Source organism: Sinohyriopsis cumingii, chromosome 5 (genome assembly GCF_028554795.1).
Source record: "Sinohyriopsis cumingii isolate HCF-2022 chromosome 5, ASM2855479v2, whole genome shotgun sequence".
Lineage (NCBI taxonomy): Eukaryota > Metazoa > Mollusca > Bivalvia > Unionida > Unionidae > Sinohyriopsis > Sinohyriopsis cumingii.
Genome location: NC_142965.1, coordinates 33,004,043 through 33,023,190, shown reverse-complemented (window position 1 = coordinate 33,023,190; position 19,148 = coordinate 33,004,043). Strand labels below are relative to the sequence as shown.

The window sequence follows — 19,148 nt, the reverse complement described above, 5'->3', positions numbered from 1 at the left end:
ATAATGAAATAATCGGTCTATATAATCGGTATCGACAATTTTAATAATTGGCTATATGCGGTAGTGGCATAATCGGCAAAAAGTGACATTAGTACAGCTTTACTTTAAATGATGGAATTTTTAACCAAATCTTATTAATGAATTTAGGTTGGTTGAAATATCTTGTTTGAGATTTTGTTGACACTCATAAATTCAGGGTTAAATGTTTTTGGTGACAAGAACAAGGTCAAAGGTTAGGGCTCAAGGTCCACAAAAACAAGCTATGCAAACAGAATTTAACACTCATCACAAGGCAACTGGATTTCTTATGTATTAATCATAATTACTACTTGTTACTAAATGTCAAACAGACAATATCCATATGATGCCACCTTGTATGTTCAGATACATGGTTATATGAAAGAGATTTATATATAATGACACCAGTATAATCTAACAGGTTAGAGAGTTATAACTCATTCCAAGAAGAAAATGAAGCAATGCAGTGAGTAACAACAGCTTTCGCTGTCCTATAAACTTAATGACCATGAAAAGACCAATTGAAATATGGAAGTGACATTGACTCCAGGGTCTATCCTTACCCACCCACAGCTAGGTCACTGTTTGAGGGTGTGGGAAAAACAGGGTAGGTTGAAGATATGTGTATGACAACCATTATAAAGTTCTATTCCATATAATTTCCAACTAAAAATATTATGACTGATATTTTAGTTTGGAAAGTATATTCCAATTTGTTTATTATGCTCCCAAGTTGAGCATTATTAAATCTATTTAGCTTAATGGTTCATTAGTTATTGTTGATGTGCTGTATTGTAGGTATGAAGTCAGGGGATAGCACACTTAATTCCATTGTGTCCCTTCAAATAATGAAAACCATTCAGACAGGTGATCCTAATTGCCATCAGCCAGACAGAGAGGTCAGAGGTGAGGTACTGGCAAACTACGTTAAATTCATGACGACTCCAGGAAGCCATAATGATACATATGCAGAATCCTACCACAGATCATTTTTCAAAGACTGGTCAGCACTTCCTGATCCACCTAAGTCACCCAAAGATTTACTGGAGTTTGCAGAAAAAAGGTACAAGCTACTTGAATTTACAGTTGAAAGTAAAAGAGACAGTCAAAGATGATTATGTTCACGATCAAAGCCAGTACTGCGTGCTTCTTTGAAAATTCAGGGGTATTGTGATACATTCCATATGTGCTTTGTAATATTTTTGTACCCCCTCCTACACAGCTAAAGCAAGAAGTCTGAAACTAGAGCAGACGAAAGTCTGCTGGGATTTGTGATGGAATTTTAATCACTGGGTAGGAAGAATATGCCTGTATTTCCAGTCTCACCTGCTAGAATAGAAAGCCCATTTTAGTGTTATAAACAATGTTAAAGTTATGTTAAATTCATCAAAGGTCTCCTCATATTTTGGTACTGCGCGCAATGTTCAAGTTTTTTGTTCTCATTTTGGACAGTAACATATCCTCGGTATAAGTTCTTGTATTCAGCTGAAAATTTACACTACTATTTCTATAGGACTAAATTTCATACATGTATGAGTGAGGAGTTCCTGATTTGCCTGTCTCGTTTATTTAAGCATTATGATCAAAAATGTTAAAGTTGTTTGTGAGAGATCAGTGACTCAAGCGTCAACATATATCAAAACTGGAACCCCTGGCTCATACCCTGAGGGCTCTCTCTACTCCCTAGGAAATTAGGCTAGGCACTGTGTCATATTAAATCATGACTTACAGTATCTAGTTAGGTATAGGCCCAAGTACCTATATGCCATCAGCTGTAGGACAGAGTAAGTATGTATCATTAGGCATAGGCCTGAGTAACTGTGTGCTATCATGGCTTACATTGTGTACTAAGTCTGAGTAACTGTGTGCTATCATGGCTTACAGTATGTACTAAGTCTGAGCAACTGTGTGCTATCATGGCTTACAGTATGTACTAAGTCTGAGTAACTGTGTGCTGTCATGGCTTACAATATGTACTAAGTCTGAGTAACTGTGTGCTGTCATGGCTTACAATATGTACTAAGTCTGAGTAACTGTGTGCTATCATGGCTTACAGTATGTACTAAGTCTGAGTAACTGTGTGCTGTCATGGCTTACATTGTGTACTAAGTCTGAGTAACTGTGTGCTATCATGGCTTACAGTATGTACTAAGTCTGAGCAACTGTGTGCTATCATGGCTTACAGTATGTACTAAGTCTGAGTAACTGTGTGCTGTCATGGCTTACAATGTGTACTAAGTCTGAGTAACTGTGTGCTATCATGGCTTACAGTATGTACTAAGTCTGAGTAACTGTGTGCTGTCATGGCTTTACATTGTGTACTAAGTCTGAGTAACTGTGTGCTATCATGGCTTACAGTATGTACTAAGTCTGAGTAACTGTGCTATCATGGCTTACAGTATGTACTAAGTCTGAGTAACTGTGCTATCATGGCTTACAGTATGTACTATGTCTGAGTAACTGTGTGCTATCATGGCTTACAGTATGTACTAAGTCTGAGTAACTGTGCTATCATGGCTTACAGTATGTACTAAGTCTGAGTAACTGTGTGCTATCATGGCTTACAGTATGTACTAAGTCTGAGTAACTGTGTGCTGTCATGGCTGACAGTATGTACTAAGTCTGAGTAACTGTGTGCTTTCATGGCTTACAGTATGTACTAAGTCTGAGTAACTGTGTGCTATCATGGCTTACAGTATGTACTAAGTCTGAGTAACTGTGTGCTGTCATGGCTGACAGTATGTACTAAGTCTGAGTAACTGTGTGCTTTCATGGCTTACAGTATGTACTAAGTCTGAGTAACTGTGTGCTATCATGGCTTACAGTATGTACTAAGTCTGAGTAACTGTGTGCTATCATGACTTACACTACTTAGATATTAGCCTCAGTAACTAAGCTATAGTGTTTTTAAGTATGTAGTTAGGTACTGACCTGAGTAAATTTGTGCTCTCATGACTTAAACTACATAAGTAGGTATAGGCTTGAGTAACTATGTTCTTCCATGACTTCTACTATGTAGTTAGATATAAGCCTGAGTAATTGTGTGCTGTCATAACCTGCAGTATGTAGTTACATTGAATCCTAAGGAATAGTGTGCTATCATATAGTTTATCCTACAGTATCATATGTTGTTTTGTTTGACATTGCATTTACCTTTCCGCATATTCATTTTTGATAACTAGAGCCTGAACACAGTACCCTTAAATGTGGTATTATTTTAAAATGGAATGAAGTGTGTAAGTATATCATGGTACCTTGCAACTCAGTAGCAGTTTGTTTTTTTATTTTACCTTGTGCATGTACTATATTTTTCAACCTATAAGGCAATACTGTTGGACCAGAATATCTTAGCTTTGTCTTATACTCCAGATCGACTTATTGATGGATCATGACATCCAAATTGTTTTATCATATGTCACAATTTTTCATATGGATTTTTTTTCTTCAAATAAGTACGAACAATAATATCTCAAAATCATTTCATTTTTGGGAAGAGATATAGTATTAAAAAATAAAGGACCCCACATTAATGTTTTTAAACAATTACATGATCAACAGTACTGAAAATTAATGTACATTAGATGAATTGCGCTAAAGTAGCATGCACTAGTAATGTCATTGATTAAATTTGGTTGCATATATGTGCGTTAGAATCGACAAATTAGGAGATGAATAACCATGACAAAGACAGATATTCCATCTCGTTTTGCTTCTTGCACCTCACAGTCAAATATAAATTATGCCCCAGTATGAGAGAGAGATATCTCGACAATCGTAATATGTATATTTCACATACCTGATTGTGATCTTGCTCATGTACAAGTGCAGTACCATTTTCCATTATCAACTAATACCAAGGGTAAGCAGTTCCTTTTAGTTTTAGTTACCACTTCCATTGTCCAAGAATCACATGGTTTTGTAGTAGTATTTGCATGCTAATTAAATATGCTACAGCTGTAGTCAGGTTTTCCAAGCTGACACCTGTTTGAGGTCAAGATTCTGCAGACCAGATCAGATTAGTGAGGCTACCAATAGGGAAATGAGGCTACTCATAGGGTGTTATGAATATGGTACCCTGTAATGCAAGGAAATGCTGGCTACTCGTGTAAATTTCTCAACCAGTGACATCTTTTGAACTTGCCGATAGAACTGTCTGCAATTTAAAGTATGAACAAAGATCAAAAACAATTGCCTTCTAAGTACAGGAAGAGTACATGCAATTAAAAAAAATATTCTTATTTGTTTGGAATGGAGAGGTCATTGTACTTGCCAAGAAAATTGAAAATTAGACAGCATGTAAAATGGTCATTCTTTGGATTTAGCCTACATGGAGTCTATATGGATATAAATATTGTGAATATTTAAACTTTGAACGAGTCTAGTATATATTTTCATAGTTTACATTTACTATTTAATTTATTAATGTTTTCTCTCTTTGACAAAAGCTTCAGCTAAACAGGGGCAGTAAGGTACAAAAGAAAAAACATTAAGTGCTGAAATCTCACTCTATCTCTCTCTCAGATCTGGCGATAATATTTTATTTTGATCATGAGGTGCAAGAAGAAAAATGTGATGGAATACATATGTCTCTATCTCTGTATCTCTCATCAAAAAAGAACTGGAAGAAGCAATTTAGTTGAAGAAACATTTTAGTGTTAATGATGATATTTCCCGATTGATGGTAATCTGAAATAGCATACAGTGATACTTTTAATATTTATGAAACCAGAAGTTGCTATAGTTTAATTCCACACAGCATCAAAAAAATTGTCCTATCTGTAACTCAATAAATTTTCAGATTAGCGTCATTATATGTCACTAAAAGTACATACTACATTTAAAATACTTAATGTGAAACAAATTAGGTACTTTTAGTTTCATTTAATGATCCTGACCTGAAATGTTGCTGAGTTACAGATAGGATAAAATTTACCATGCTGTTTGGAATGAAGTGAAAAAAATGAAGCCGAGTTATTGATCTGGCCTTGTGTTATACTCGGCATCGACTTATATACAATATTGCAGAAAACAAGCACGTTTCCTAGTGGAATTGGGGGAGTTAAATTGTTATATGATCTTAAATTTGTTTCAGATATAAGGCATGGGTTTTGCAAGGTATATTTTCTAATGCCCCATTAGACGTGATTTTAATTCAACTGGTCAGGATGGAAGATTGTGATTTAATATATATTCATGCAAACCATTACATTTACAAATAATTGACTAAAAACCACCATTTTATTCTTTTGTCTGGAATAGTTCTTATCATTTATTAATTTTAGTGTTTGTTATATAGGTATATGGTGGAGATTTAAATAGATCCTAAATTATGACCCACAGGCAGCTATTTGTGGCATATGAATGTACCCCAAGGTTATTGTCAGTTGGATGTATAAATTTGTCTTTGCATGCCCAGTAAGTGTGTATTTGTGTTTAGGGTAGGGATCGCAAAAGCTATGGCTAAAGCCATGGGGCTAAGTTTCAGGAGGTAAAAATGGCCCAGGTAATGTCTGAATTCATCTTTTTGCCCCATAAGTGTATATATAAGTATAATGAGGGAATCCAAATGATTTTCAAGCAATAACCCAGGGGCCATAACTGTATGACTCTGGCATCTTATTCTGATGCTGACATTTGACACAAGATTTGGGTCATTGATCACACAGACCAATTCTCAGATACCTTGGTCATGTAATTTTAAAGTTATTTCAAATGTATACAAAACTACTAGCAGACCAACACTACCCTAGGGGCTGCATCAGAATTCTCAGCCCCACACTACCTCTAGAACCTTTATGTCAGCATCAAACCACATCGGAGGAGTTGCATGACATTATAAACAAATGCATACACAGATGGGCAGGATCATATAATCCCCAATTCTGAATCAAAAGAGCTCTGATAATTATTGTATGTTTAGAAGCATAATTGTTGATCATAATACAAGCTAGATGAAAGTCAAGTGTGGCATAATTTTCTTCCAGTAAACTAAAGTTAAGTGCAATATCTGTTGTTGTTGTTGTTGTAGGGTTTAACACCATTTTTCAGCACATGATAGTCTATACATGGCGACCAGTATTAATGATGGAGGAAGAACCCGGATAGAACCACCAACCCACGAGAAGCTACTGGCAAGCTTTCTCACACACCCACATTAGCCGAATCCGAGACTCGAACCCATGCAGACAGAGGTGAGATGGCAATGATCTGTTGTTGTTGTTGTTGTTGTGGGGTTTAACGCCATTTTTCAGCACGATGGGCTATACATGGCGGCCAGTATTAATGGTGGAGGAAGAACCCGGAAAACCCCGGAAAGAACCACCGACCCACGAGAAGCTACTGGCAAGCTTTCTCACATGCCCACATTGGCTGAATCTTAGACTCGAACCGCCGCAGACAGAGGTGAGATGGCAGTGATCCGTAACGAAGAGCGCTTTAGACCACTCGGCCACTCGGGGCCCCGCAATGATCTGTAACGGAGAGCGCAATAGACCACTCGGCCACTTGGGGCCCCTTGCAATGTCTGTACTTCATTTGTAACGATATGATGATGATGAAGATGTGTATTTATTGTTTTCAAAAATATCCCTAATTTCTTTACTACATTTGAAATGTTTTTCTTACAGGTATGCAGCAAAATCCAAGGGAACCCAGGATTCCCAGCTGGTTGTCATTGGCGCCTTAGTGTCTGCCATCCCCTGGATTTTAAGAAATGCTCATAAGAATGAAGCTGAATGTGCCAAAGAGACAGTTGAGTTTATCAAGCTTACACATCCTGTGCTGTCCCTCATCCCTTTTGTTGATCTATATGCCAGGCTTTTGCATGCTGTGTTAAATGGCCATGATCTCAGACAAGAAGTACTGAAGTTTCTAGGTCATTCAGAACTTGGTGGGCCAAGGAAGAGGGAAATGATACTTAAGTTACTAGAGAAAGCTGAAAGGTACTTCTTATTTATGTTTTTCCATTGTAGTTGCAACAGGTCAAGACATTACATTCTATGCATTTTTTAAAAAATTCACTAAGCAGTATGCTTACCTTTATGGTAGTCATTTTTTTGGTCACAGATCAACAGAGCTTATGGTATGACCTGTTTTCATTCCATCCATCCATATTGCTTCTCCTTAATAACATCCTTATAATGCTATACAACTGTTGACAATCATTCATCCCAAGGTCCAGCTTGAAAATAGTTTGCTATCCATGAATGGAAAGTCATATCAACATGGGGTTACAACTTCCACATATTATGCATGAAATTGCACAGTGTAAGCTCCCTACACATAATGGCAGATGGATACACAAAATCAAAATTACTCATCCTTCTGTCTTTTAGTGAGAGCATGACAAGTTGATGTTTTGATAAAGAATTGTCAATTGGGCATAAAACACTTGACACATTAAGTTGTATTCAGTATAAATGTGGATTATTCATTGAGTACTAGACAGATACCCTTCACACTTTCTTATCATCAGTAATTAAATCAGTGCTTGTGGGCAGTACACCAGGCTAGTTCCATGTGCATAAAGACTGTTGTGAAAATAATTGCACTAATATACTTGAGTGGTTTAACAGCTGTCTGTTTCCGCTGTGATCATTTATATTATCTCATCAAGTGCAATACATTGGAAATTTCTCCACTGACACAGAAAACAGGTCAGTTAACCTTTAAAGGGAATGCCCACTAACATCTTATTTGATGCATACAACACAAGATCGCTAAACTGTTATCATTGTGAATGGTGGTAAGTTTTATTGCTCCAGTGGATTAGTGATGGCTTAAGTTGTAGTAATCACTAATTGCAAATTATGGGTTAGTGAGTTATTGTTAATTCTTATTCCAGGATATGGTGTTTTTTCCAGAAGACTAATTTTGATATAAAGTTTTTTTGTGAATAAAAATGGTGCTGATCTGACCTCCAATTATAGCTGCCACAATGAACTTATTGAAAATCTTATCACTAATTTTCTTGAATGGATAGTCATATTAACAGAGGTATTTTCACTAAAGTCTTCCAATGATGTCCAGTTCCATCTTGAATTAAATGAAAATGGTGCCAATCTTACATCCATTATGTCTTAAACAGTGGATAATTTGAAAATCTTATAGGTAAGAATATCAGAGATGCTTTCAACCATAAGCAATTTAAAAAAAAGAAATGTTAAATGTTATCTTGAATTCCTGCAGCTTGGTTCGGCCAGTACAGCAACGGTTGCTTTAAGGGACTCTTGTTTCCTTTTCTATATGACTGTTTGATATTAAGAAGTAGTTATATTTGTTTGTGATCTAATCCCTTTCTCTGTTTGTAACATCATCCTTGAAGAAAAGACGAGTGATTAAATTTGTTCAATGCCTTACCTCCATTAGCAGTGATGGAGATCATATTGTCCACTTTCTGCTAATGAGGAAGTCAGGCAAAGCACATCACTGAGTAGGCACAAAATGGTGTGGTGCATAATTTTTTCATAGGAAAACTTGTTCCTAAATTTATGTAAGTCATATGAAACCAACCATACCACTGTGAGTAGGTACACAATAGAGTAGTGTACAACTCTGTCATGGGAAGACAGCTTCCTTTACCATTTGATGCTTCTCATTTGGTTGGACCATGGCAGACAGCCATTTATTTCTTATTTGATAATCCATTTACTGCATCTATATTTTAGCCATCCCAAGGACTCGGAAACAAGACTTAAGGCCTACCAGAGTGCCACTGAAATGCTGGGTTCTGCATGTTATATAGAGGGGGCTCTGAGCTCTATGCTATTTATAGCTTTGGAGTTTGCAGATGACTTTCAAGGTGGAGTTCTGGTTAATGCCAACTGTGGAGGTACGTTGTTTACTTTTTCCTTCTCTACCTTTAGCCCATGCAAAACCCTTAAGGTTTCTTTGAAGCTGAATACAATGGCAAGACAAAAATTAGTTCTTCGAGTCTTATGTGTTCTTTTTAAGAAGCAATCATTTCATATTTATATCATTTGGAAAATATCAAATTGTAATAATATCAATCGATTAGAGTGTGAAATTAGATCTTGTTAATCAATTATTAACCGCTCACATTTTAGAAAAGCTTTTAAGATGGTGTGTTAACCTCCATCTGTTCTCTGCCACATCTGCTATTAAAACACATGGTTGACATTCACTTAGTGTTATGCCCTCATGGTAACCATCTTTAAGGGAGGTGTCCTTGGCTTCCAACTTCAGAGTTCCAAAGAGACATAAAAATGTAAAATGTTGGAAAATTTCAATCACAAAATATTCTCTAACCAAACTTAATAGATTAAGTCATTGCTGGAAGACATGAATAGGATATATATGGTGTGTGTGTGTGTGTGTGTGATGAAGCAGTAAGTTACAATACAATTGCTTCTGCTTTACAAGTAACATATTTTCTTCCTATCTACTCCAAAAAATATAGATATTCTGTCAAAACAAAAATAGATTGCTTGGATTTTTCCCATTCTTTGCCATTTTTATTAATGGCTACATTACTACATTGATAAAAGAAGTTACAAACTTTAACAATAATTTTAGAACAGTGACATTTTACAATTAAACTTTAACATATAATGCATCAGATTCTGTATTTTATCAAATTATTGACCTTTTTTAGATTGAAGAGATTTTTATTTGCATTATCACATTTCTTGGGTGGATTGTTACAGAGAACATTGTCAGGGTGGGGATATGCATCTGTAGAAACATCACAGAGTGATCATATCCAACAAATGTCAGAATATAACACCTTTTAACAAATGTCAGAGTTTAATGATGCAGTGTTGTTTACCTATAATGAGTTTGGTTCTTTATTTTGTTTATTTCTGCATTTAGACATGAACTAAGTGGGCTTGAAAAGCTTGCAGTCTAGTTCAGTAACAGATGCTGTACACAATTTTTGGTTGTCACTTAATTTTAATGTGCAGTCAGTGCTGATCTATTCCTGGGTTCTCAATCACGTTCAGATATGATAATGTTTATGATGAGAGTTAGGACCGCTACATAGCAATTTTATTGCTATATTTAATCAAGCAGGGTTTTCTTCCATTGCATTGATAAAAGTGGTGTCACTGCTGTGGTAGTATCAATTTTCTCCTACAGATACATTCAGTATCTCATTGTGAAATATATCAAACAAATACACAAAACTGCATGTGTTTCTGTTCCGAGGGAATAGGGATACATCAAGGCCATCAGGCTGACATGTATTCATAAGCCATATCAAACAAGTTCTTTCATCTGACTGGAAACAAAACACAAATGCACTTTTCGCAAATTTGTTGATGCACGCACAACTTAACTGGTCTGCAAAAAAAAAGATGCCAGAATGTTATATTTATGCATTTGCATTGAAAATTAATGTGTGGTTATCACTATGATTTTTATGTGTACTATTTTTTCCATGTGCTTTCAAAAAATTATGGGGATATAGTAATAAACTTTGTATGTATATGCATATGTAATGACTTGTAACTTTTACAACATGAAACTTTGGTCACTGATAGTCATATGGATGAAGATTGTGCCATCCCTTTTATAATTTTTATCTCATCCCTGATCGTAGTGCTGATATTCTAGTCAGCTTTTGTGATGACATATTTGAAAAGTATGAACTGAATCACATGACTGATTACAAAATACTTGTCCAAGAAATTCATTGTTTTCTATGTACATAAATCTTACTTGTTCTCTTACATTTGACTTTGTAACTGTTAAATCTAATATTTTCAAACCCTTTATCAGACCAGACTAAAGCTGGATGGCAAATCGTCATGCAACAGACAGTAGAGTGCCACAAGCATCAGGCATAATTGTTCCTGAATCCTGTGTTTGCACTTCAACCAGCATTGCACAGTGTTGTATACACTGCCATGTCTGAGTATCCCATCTGCACTTCTATGTCAGGCATTGAACAGCATCTACACTGTAAATTGTTAGTCTTGCTATAATGATAAATGTCATTGTCACTTTGTTAATTGTCTCTTCACTAGTAAAAAAAAAAGACCCAAGCCAATCAAATAAGTTTAATAGCACAAGTCACCACTAATATTTTCATCTAAATTATAACAGAACCTAAATGAATAACAGAAACAGTGTAGTCAAGATGAAAAATTTAATTCTGTGAAGTCATGTGTTTTTTCAGTAGCAAATGGTCAAAACGGTTCTCATGACAATACATTGAATACTTTCTGAGTTATGCTAAAAGCACAAGCAGAAAAACAGTATTTTATCCAGGTGTTTAGATTTGAAAAAGTCAGCTGATTGTCAACCATGCAGAATTTACATTTACATTTTGAAAAGCTGAAACTAGGGCTAAAAGCTATGCTTTTTTATGATGTTTGACATAGAGAAGAAAAATGAAAACATTTCAAAATATCTATGAGCAGAATACCTTTTTCTGCATTGTGCACTGGTAGTTATATGGCACCAGAAGTTTGTCATTCTAGATAAAACATATTTCACACAGATGCAGCACTGAAGTTTGAACTTGTATATTTAAAGCATAAAGAAAAGTTAAGAAATAACAAATTACTTATACAGAGCTAAAAGAAATTGTGTCCACAGCCTTTATAAATCCAGACTGTATTCTCAGTGAGTTGCCCATTGGACTTAAGATAAAAAAGTATTATCTAATTTGCTATAAAGAAACTCTTACGCATTCCAATGAAATGGGGCATTTTTATTTTGAAGTTCATGAAGGAGACTGGTACATTATTAATATTCTACACCCTGCCCATAATTAGCGCTCATTTGTCTTGCTGACCTGGCAATGCATGCTGGTTAAATATCGAGAGTAGTACCAAAGTTATTGTTTAACAATTAAGCTAAGTGAAGAGATTAACAATGTATGAAAGCCTTTCACATAATGTTTTGCAGATACTATATTTTTTATATTAATCCATTTAGTTTAAAGAGTTGGTTGATTCTATTGATATTGAGATTGAATGTTTTCTGTAATTGTGATACATCCATGATACTATCACATGAGCCAGTTTTTAAACTTGAAGCTACTATTTTTACTAATCAATATAGGAAAGACCAGTGCCTTTCTGACATTGTATCTGTTTTCAACTTTGATTGAGATACATGGAGATTTTTGTTGGATTCAGAAAATTGAAGCTGACCAAAAGCCCTTACTCAAGACATACAGTCAGAGGTTGCAAGAGCAAAGGTGTATGCCAGAATTATATACCATAATTACAGAAACTACGAAATTGTTGTGAACCTATCTACAAAAGATGTTCATTGTCATGAACAATTTTACAAGTACAAGAGACTGATCATTTCAGGGTGTGGGGGTGGGCATAATAAGATTTAAAGAAATATAGCCCTATGATAATATTTTTGAAATTTGTAGACACCTATTTATAGCACATATGCAATCGAAAATGATACCAAAAGTAAAAGATATGTATATATATCTTACACACAGTTTAGTCAATAGACACCCATTAATCACATGGCACAGTTGATGTCTCCTTAAGTAGGAACATTTTTATGTGTCCTTCTTTTTCCAGGTGAGAACTGTCACAGAGGATCGGCTCTTGGTGCCCTTCTTGGTGCATCAGCTGTGAACAAAGGACAGGGACTTCCCCAGCATCTAAAGAATGGACTTGGTTCTTCAAAACTTGACCTCATTAATCTGAGCTGTAACCTTTAATCTTCACTTTTGATCCATAACATTTTTAAACGGACTTGCATTTATATTTAAATGTTTAAAAAATGTATCCCAGTAAAGAAAAAGATATAATTTGCATTGTGCAGTAAGACCTAAATGCATTGAAATCTTAATGCAAAATATTGGAAGGATTTATGAAATGTACATAAAGCTCTGATCACCTCAGTTTCTTTTTTAAATGCCCTTGTGTTTACAGCTTGTAGGGGAACATTTGTTGTCTTATGGATAGTTGAAATTGTTAAACTGATGAAGTGGAACCATGTTATTATGCTGTAATTTCACCAGAAAGCCATTATTGAACTTCACTTCAGTTTCTAACCTTAATTTATGATAATTGTACCTCTGAAATTTCATATACTTCATTTTGTTATGTCCTTTTTCATTTCTGCACAATAATTTTAGTTTTACAAAATCTACCTTTAACAAACTTTGTGGAGTATTTGCACATGGTGTAAAACAAGCCGATTGATTTGGGAGTGAAAAGGTCATAGTTAATGTGACTGGAAATGAAGAGTGGCTTCTGTACAATAGCATTTTGACATGGCAAGTGTGGAATGAACTTTGTGCATGATGTGAACCTGAGGTAAGGAATAAGCCTCATGATTTTGAGATCAAAGATTTAAAGGTCAAGGTCTTTTTTACTTAAAGAAAAGGTTATATCTGCACAATAGCTTTAGGTCTACATCACAAACTTGGAGTAAACTCTATGGAAGGCTTCCACTTGAAGTAATACATAATTCATTTTATTTGGGGATGAGAAAATCAAGGTTACTGTGACTGAAAAGTGATTTACACACAAAAATTACAGTTCTCCAGCATTTAGCTTCACCAGACATTGTTGATGGCTTACATTTTGAGAGAGAACTATTGATTTGGAGGTCAAGGTCACTATGATAACAGAAGATCATTTTTTGGCATAATAACTTTAGTTTTGAGGAGGGGTTACACTTAAGGTAAGGAAGAGGTCTTTTAATTTGGAGTCAGAATGTTGAATCAGAAATATAGTGGGTGAACAGACGATATGATGGGAGGCATTCCGACCAAGCTATGAGCATCCTACCATCATTTCACACCTCCAAAATGTCCTCAGTATAATTCTTTTAATGTGACTTGTGGGGTTTGGAATGTTGGGTGTAGTGACATTACAATTCTTTATAAGCCTTGTTTAATTGATCTGGAGGAGTAGAGGTTTACCTTGATATCACTGGAAATAGCATGGTCTTCAACATGCTCACCAGGTGTCACATTAACCATGCCTGTCAACATGCTCACCACGTGTCACATTTACCATGCCTGTCAACATGCTCACCACGTGTCACATTTACCATGCCTGTCAACATGCTCACAATGTGTCACATTAACCATGCCTGTCAACATGCTCACCAGGTGTCACATTTACCATGCCCTCTGTTCACAGGTTCACCGACTTTTGTTTTTCTGGCCAGTTCCTCTTATGAGACACTGCATGTTTTTTTAATATAATTGTTTTTCTTTTTGTGAGGCAAGCACACCCCAAAAAGGAAAGGTTATTGCTGAGGGCAGTCACACCCAAGACTTCCATTGTGAAGCATTTATGGCTGTTGTTTCAACGTAATAATCACAATTAACCCTAGATGTCCACGGGTTTACCTTGGGTTACTCTGGATAGACCCAGCATTCTATGTTCAGTTGCTTTACATCCTTGTTACACCCCAGTCTGAACCAGAGTTTTTACAGGTAATCTCACACAAGTAGTTTGTATTCCTTGTCAATGACATGAACTTTTTATGCAAGCTGCACCAGTACTCATTTGTCCATCTCTGGATTGGCAGGTGCCATCAATAATTCATGTATGGTTGCTCCTCCATGACTTTTTTTGTTGCCTTTGAGCTAATTATAGCACAAGATTTAATTGAGAACAATGTTAGATTGTCAATTTGACAGGGATAAAATCAGGTACTCCATTGCATTTATGAGAGATAACTCTGTTGGAACTACACAGGTGTAAGAGTTATCTAGTCAAATTTAATTGTGAAAGAGCCAAAGATGGTGTCTCCACTGCTGGTTCTATAGCATTCACTTGAGATGGATTATTGATGTCATTATGTGCCCATACCACTCCATTTACATAGATTGAAAGTATTACCCATGTTTCTTTGCAATGATGTCTGTAGAGATTAATGAAGTAAAACCTGGAACCTGGAAGGATCATTACTGTCTGTCACCAGTGTAATCCATACACAGTTAATAACTTTGGTTCAGAGTTCACATATAAAGGAAACAGTGTTTCCATGCACCGCATAAAATGTTTAGTTTTATTGACTTGGTGTGAGTGATTGCCTTCAACTTCAGCAGGGTCGGTGGTTCTTTCCAGAGTTTTCCTGGTTTCTTCCTCCACCATTTATACTGGCCACCGTGTATAGCCTATCTTGTGCTGAAAAATGGCATTAAACCCCATAATAACAATAATTAATAAATTCAGCATGGCTAGATCACATGACTTAGTCATCTATAAATAGAAACCAGCAAACTTTAAAAACAAGCTGGGCCCCCAGCAAACAAACTTGTGGTTATTTATTTGTTTTGAACAAAAGTAAATAAAAGCACCAATGATATATAAAAAATCTGTAGTATCCAGTATTTTTTTAAAAAGAACTTATTGATTGCTGTGTCATGTTTACAGACTCTTCAAAGCAAATTAAATGGAGCAGAAAGTGACTGCTAGGATTAATGTCAGTCTATGAAACAGACAGGAGTGCTTTCATTTGTATAGTGTATTGCTTTATTTTAAATCGAATATCAAAGTTTTGAAATCCTTCATAGTGATACACCAACTCTCCTTGTGCTGTGTTGTTGCCGATGATCACTGATCAAAGTTTGGAAGGATATGGGATTGCAACTATATCAATAGAATAAGTCAGTTTCTTTCAGAACTTGATGTTGAGACTTTATGACTTAAAACATGTTTTGCAGTCTGCCAATACATAATTACCACGAGCCTCGTCTTTTTCAGGTACAGAGGCTAATTTTATCGGTAAGAACTGGCATATACCGATGTAACACATCCTCTGATGATCAGCAAAAGTTATAGAGTTTCACACATAATTTTGGTCAGTTATGTTTTGCTACTAGTCACAAGTCAACACTAACAAAAGAAAATACTTTTTTTTAAAAGTACAGTCCTATATGTACATGTACTTAAATTGGCCTTGATGTTGTTTTTCTTTGGGCAGCAGTATGTTGGAAGGCAGGCAACGTGGTGCCATTGACCCTTTGTGGTCCATAAAGACCTACATGCTAGAGCATGCAGTTGCTGAGACTGGCCTCCCTGTTCTGTATTATTTGCATAGCGCTCAAGGGCCTAAGTGTGTATTTATAAATGAAGAGCTGCAGGTTATGCCCCCTGAAGTCAAAGCCTGCTGTTTGTTGTTCAGACTCATCCTGTCTTTTCAACTGACTTGGCACTCACATGTGTGCTGACAGTCATTCATGCTGCTTCTGTTGTTCTGACAGACAAAGCAGCACAGCCCCTTCACTAGCCGTTTCTCTCCAAACATTTCAACCTTACATTGCCCTTTTGAGTGTCCATTCTTGTCTAAGTGGTCTACACTAAACTGCTGCATGTCTTTTCATTTATGGACCCAGAGCATTTTGATGTTTTGGGTCACATTGCAGTTATTTTTCTGCAGCTTGGGGTAAAGTACGTTGTTGATCTTGATTGTGCTAACACAGTGGGAACTATTGCCAGAATAGGCCTGACCTTGGTATTTATATTCAACAATTATTAGATGTCCTTGTGAATTTGTGCTTGGTAGGCACCTGCTTAACCTCAGTCACTTCAGTCAGTGGCACCGAGTTTTGCACATGTTGAGGCAGGTATTATATGTGGAACACAGCTAAATATGCAAGGCTGGATCATTACAGATAGTATTTGACAATCTACAATCTTACACTGGATTTTAATGGCAAGTTCATGGGAGCTGTGCACAGTGTTGGCATAGCCAAAATGTAAGTCTGTATTTTGTGCATACTGCAGTATGATTTTTATTTAAATAAATTTTAAGCATTTTAAGGGAATTGAAAACAAAAGAACTGCATTTTTTGCCATAATATGGATTCTCTTCATATTATAATAAAATGACAAGTTTTCAACTTGAAAAATAAACTGAAATTTTAAAAGATTTCAAAAAGATCTGGTTCAGGGGTCTGAAGATCATTTCACTTCTGCCTGTATTGATGTTGGAATACCAAGGAATTGAAGTAATCTGAACTGTTTGATCATACGTATGGAATATTCTGTATTTTATCATCCCTTTGATCATTAGATAAATGATTCATAACACTTAGCTTTTCACTCCTACACATATTTTAAATAATTTTCTGTCCTGTTGGGGGTCGGGACAAGGACTAAAGTGACATTGCATGTTGTCTTTATATGCTGGCAAGTGTCATTTTATCCACTTTTGATCCCATCACAATTTAAGGCCTTCAAACAGTGTGTCTGTGTGTTACAGAAGAATCATCTTTTCTATGCAGTGGTGTCGGCATGTACCTGGTGGTATAATTTCTTCACCCATATGCTGTCTTAAAATCTACTTTGCAAGAAATACAATGCAAACTTGCGACCTTTGCAACACATCTGCACCCACTTAAACTCTGATTTCCAAGATTTTTTTAATTTGTAATATCTCCTGCCTGGTGCATCTTGAAATGAATGGACCAAATAAATATCAGCATCTTGAAATGAATTGACTAAATAAAGATCACCATTTTGAAATGAATTGACTAAATAAAGGTAATATCAGCCATTAAAGATTCCTCTTAAAACATCTTGACAAACACAATAACAAGTAAAGAAGACAGTAATTAAAATAGATCTACTTAGGCATATGTTTCTGCCAAAATCATTTTCTTTGTCTTTCTCCATTTTATCTCATCACCATCAAAGGTCATACAATTTTTAGTCAATGACTCACAAGTCATCAGGGGCAACCTTTGATCCCCTCGTTGCTTAGAACACCTCAGCTTGTTGTGTACCCATAAGTAGTCCTGTAACAGTTCTTAATTCAATTCCCCAGCACATATCATTGCACTGATGCAGCAGTTCCATTCCACAGTAGACTAGCTCTGACTGGTTTCTGTAATATGTAGATAACACATAAAAACACTATCCCCCATCATTTTTAATTTTCAAAAAGGGTAGATTTTAATTATGAAACAGGATGTAAAGTAAACAGACATTAAAGTTTGTAATATTTTTTTCTACTGCCAGTAGAATCACATGTATGTTCTTTATGTCTGAATGAAATACCTCAAGCTTGATTGAAGAAATGTAAATGTTATGTCATTTATAATTAGAAATGTACTGTGTTTGTTCTCAATTTTATTATTTATCAAGTGTTTTTGATTGCTGTTATATTTAATATTGTGATTATTTATATTGTTTTTATTATTATTATTATCTTGAACAAAATCTCAGTATTCTTACAATTGATATTATGTGATTATACACCATATTTATAAGTATTTAAGAAAGCATAATGCTATGCAATACTTTTCTTTTTTTCCCCAGTTAACCTCCACTGTATACATGTATTAATTACTCTTACTCTGCATGATTTTCTAATTAACTTGATATGTGTACATGTATTCATGTAGTTATTACTCATGGTGATTTTCCAATTAACTCAATCTGTATACATTTATTAAGTACTTATGATGATTTAATTTACAGTTGTGTACAAATGTATTGAGCTTCAGAACTCACTAGGCATTATGATAGATAGTTATTAAAACTGCAATAAAATACTAACTTTTGATTTGTGATATGCTTGTATTTATAAAAATGGCATTGAAAGTTATTTCCATATTTTTATTTTGTAACCTTAAACTTTGAACTCTTTGGGATGGAATATCTTGTTTGATCAGATGCTTTACTCTGCATTTTAATACAATCATTGATAATTAGATGTAAGAACCATTCCAGTTAAACATACAATTATTGATAATTATATGTAAGAACCATTCCATTTAAACATGCAATCACTGATAATTATATTTAAGAACTGTTCCATCTAAACATACAATCATTGATAATTATATTTAAGAACCATTCCATTTTAATATAAAATCATTGATAATTATGTTTAAGAACCATTCCATTTAAACATGCATAGTACCCAGGGTAGTAACATTTTAAAAAATATATCCCAATGTACTATGATAACTCAAATAGTTTATACGAAAATGATACAAAAATTCTAAATTGCATCTTTTGGTGACTGCATGTTGGAAATTCCTTCCCTGTGCCCCCAAGTATGGTTTACTGAGACAGCCCCAAGGGTAATTTTGCTTATAGTACCAAGTATGGTTTACTGGGACAGCCTCAAGGCTTTGGTTTTGTTCATAATACCAAGTATGAACTCTTGTTTAAACATACTGATTAATTCAAAAAGGAAATTGTAAGATGGAAGCA

The 19,148-nt window shown here is 35.3% G+C and overlaps 1 protein-coding gene across 1 annotated transcript in view; it reads left to right on the top strand.

The window, feature by feature from the left end:
• Positions 1–18,490, top strand: part of LOC149798902 (uncharacterized) — a 32,360-nt gene extending 13,870 nt beyond the window's left edge. Inside the window, exons 6-9 of the mRNA XM_089957819.1 lie at positions 817–1,081; positions 6,645–6,959; positions 8,685–8,848; positions 12,534–18,490. Coding sequence (XP_089813945.1) covers positions 817–1,081; positions 6,645–6,959; positions 8,685–8,848; positions 12,534–12,676 — 887 coding nt within the window. The 3' untranslated portion in view covers positions 12,677–18,490. The remainder of the gene's footprint in view (positions 1–816; positions 1,082–6,644; positions 6,960–8,684; positions 8,849–12,533) is intronic.
• The last annotated feature ends 658 nt before the right edge of the window (positions 18,491–19,148 follow it).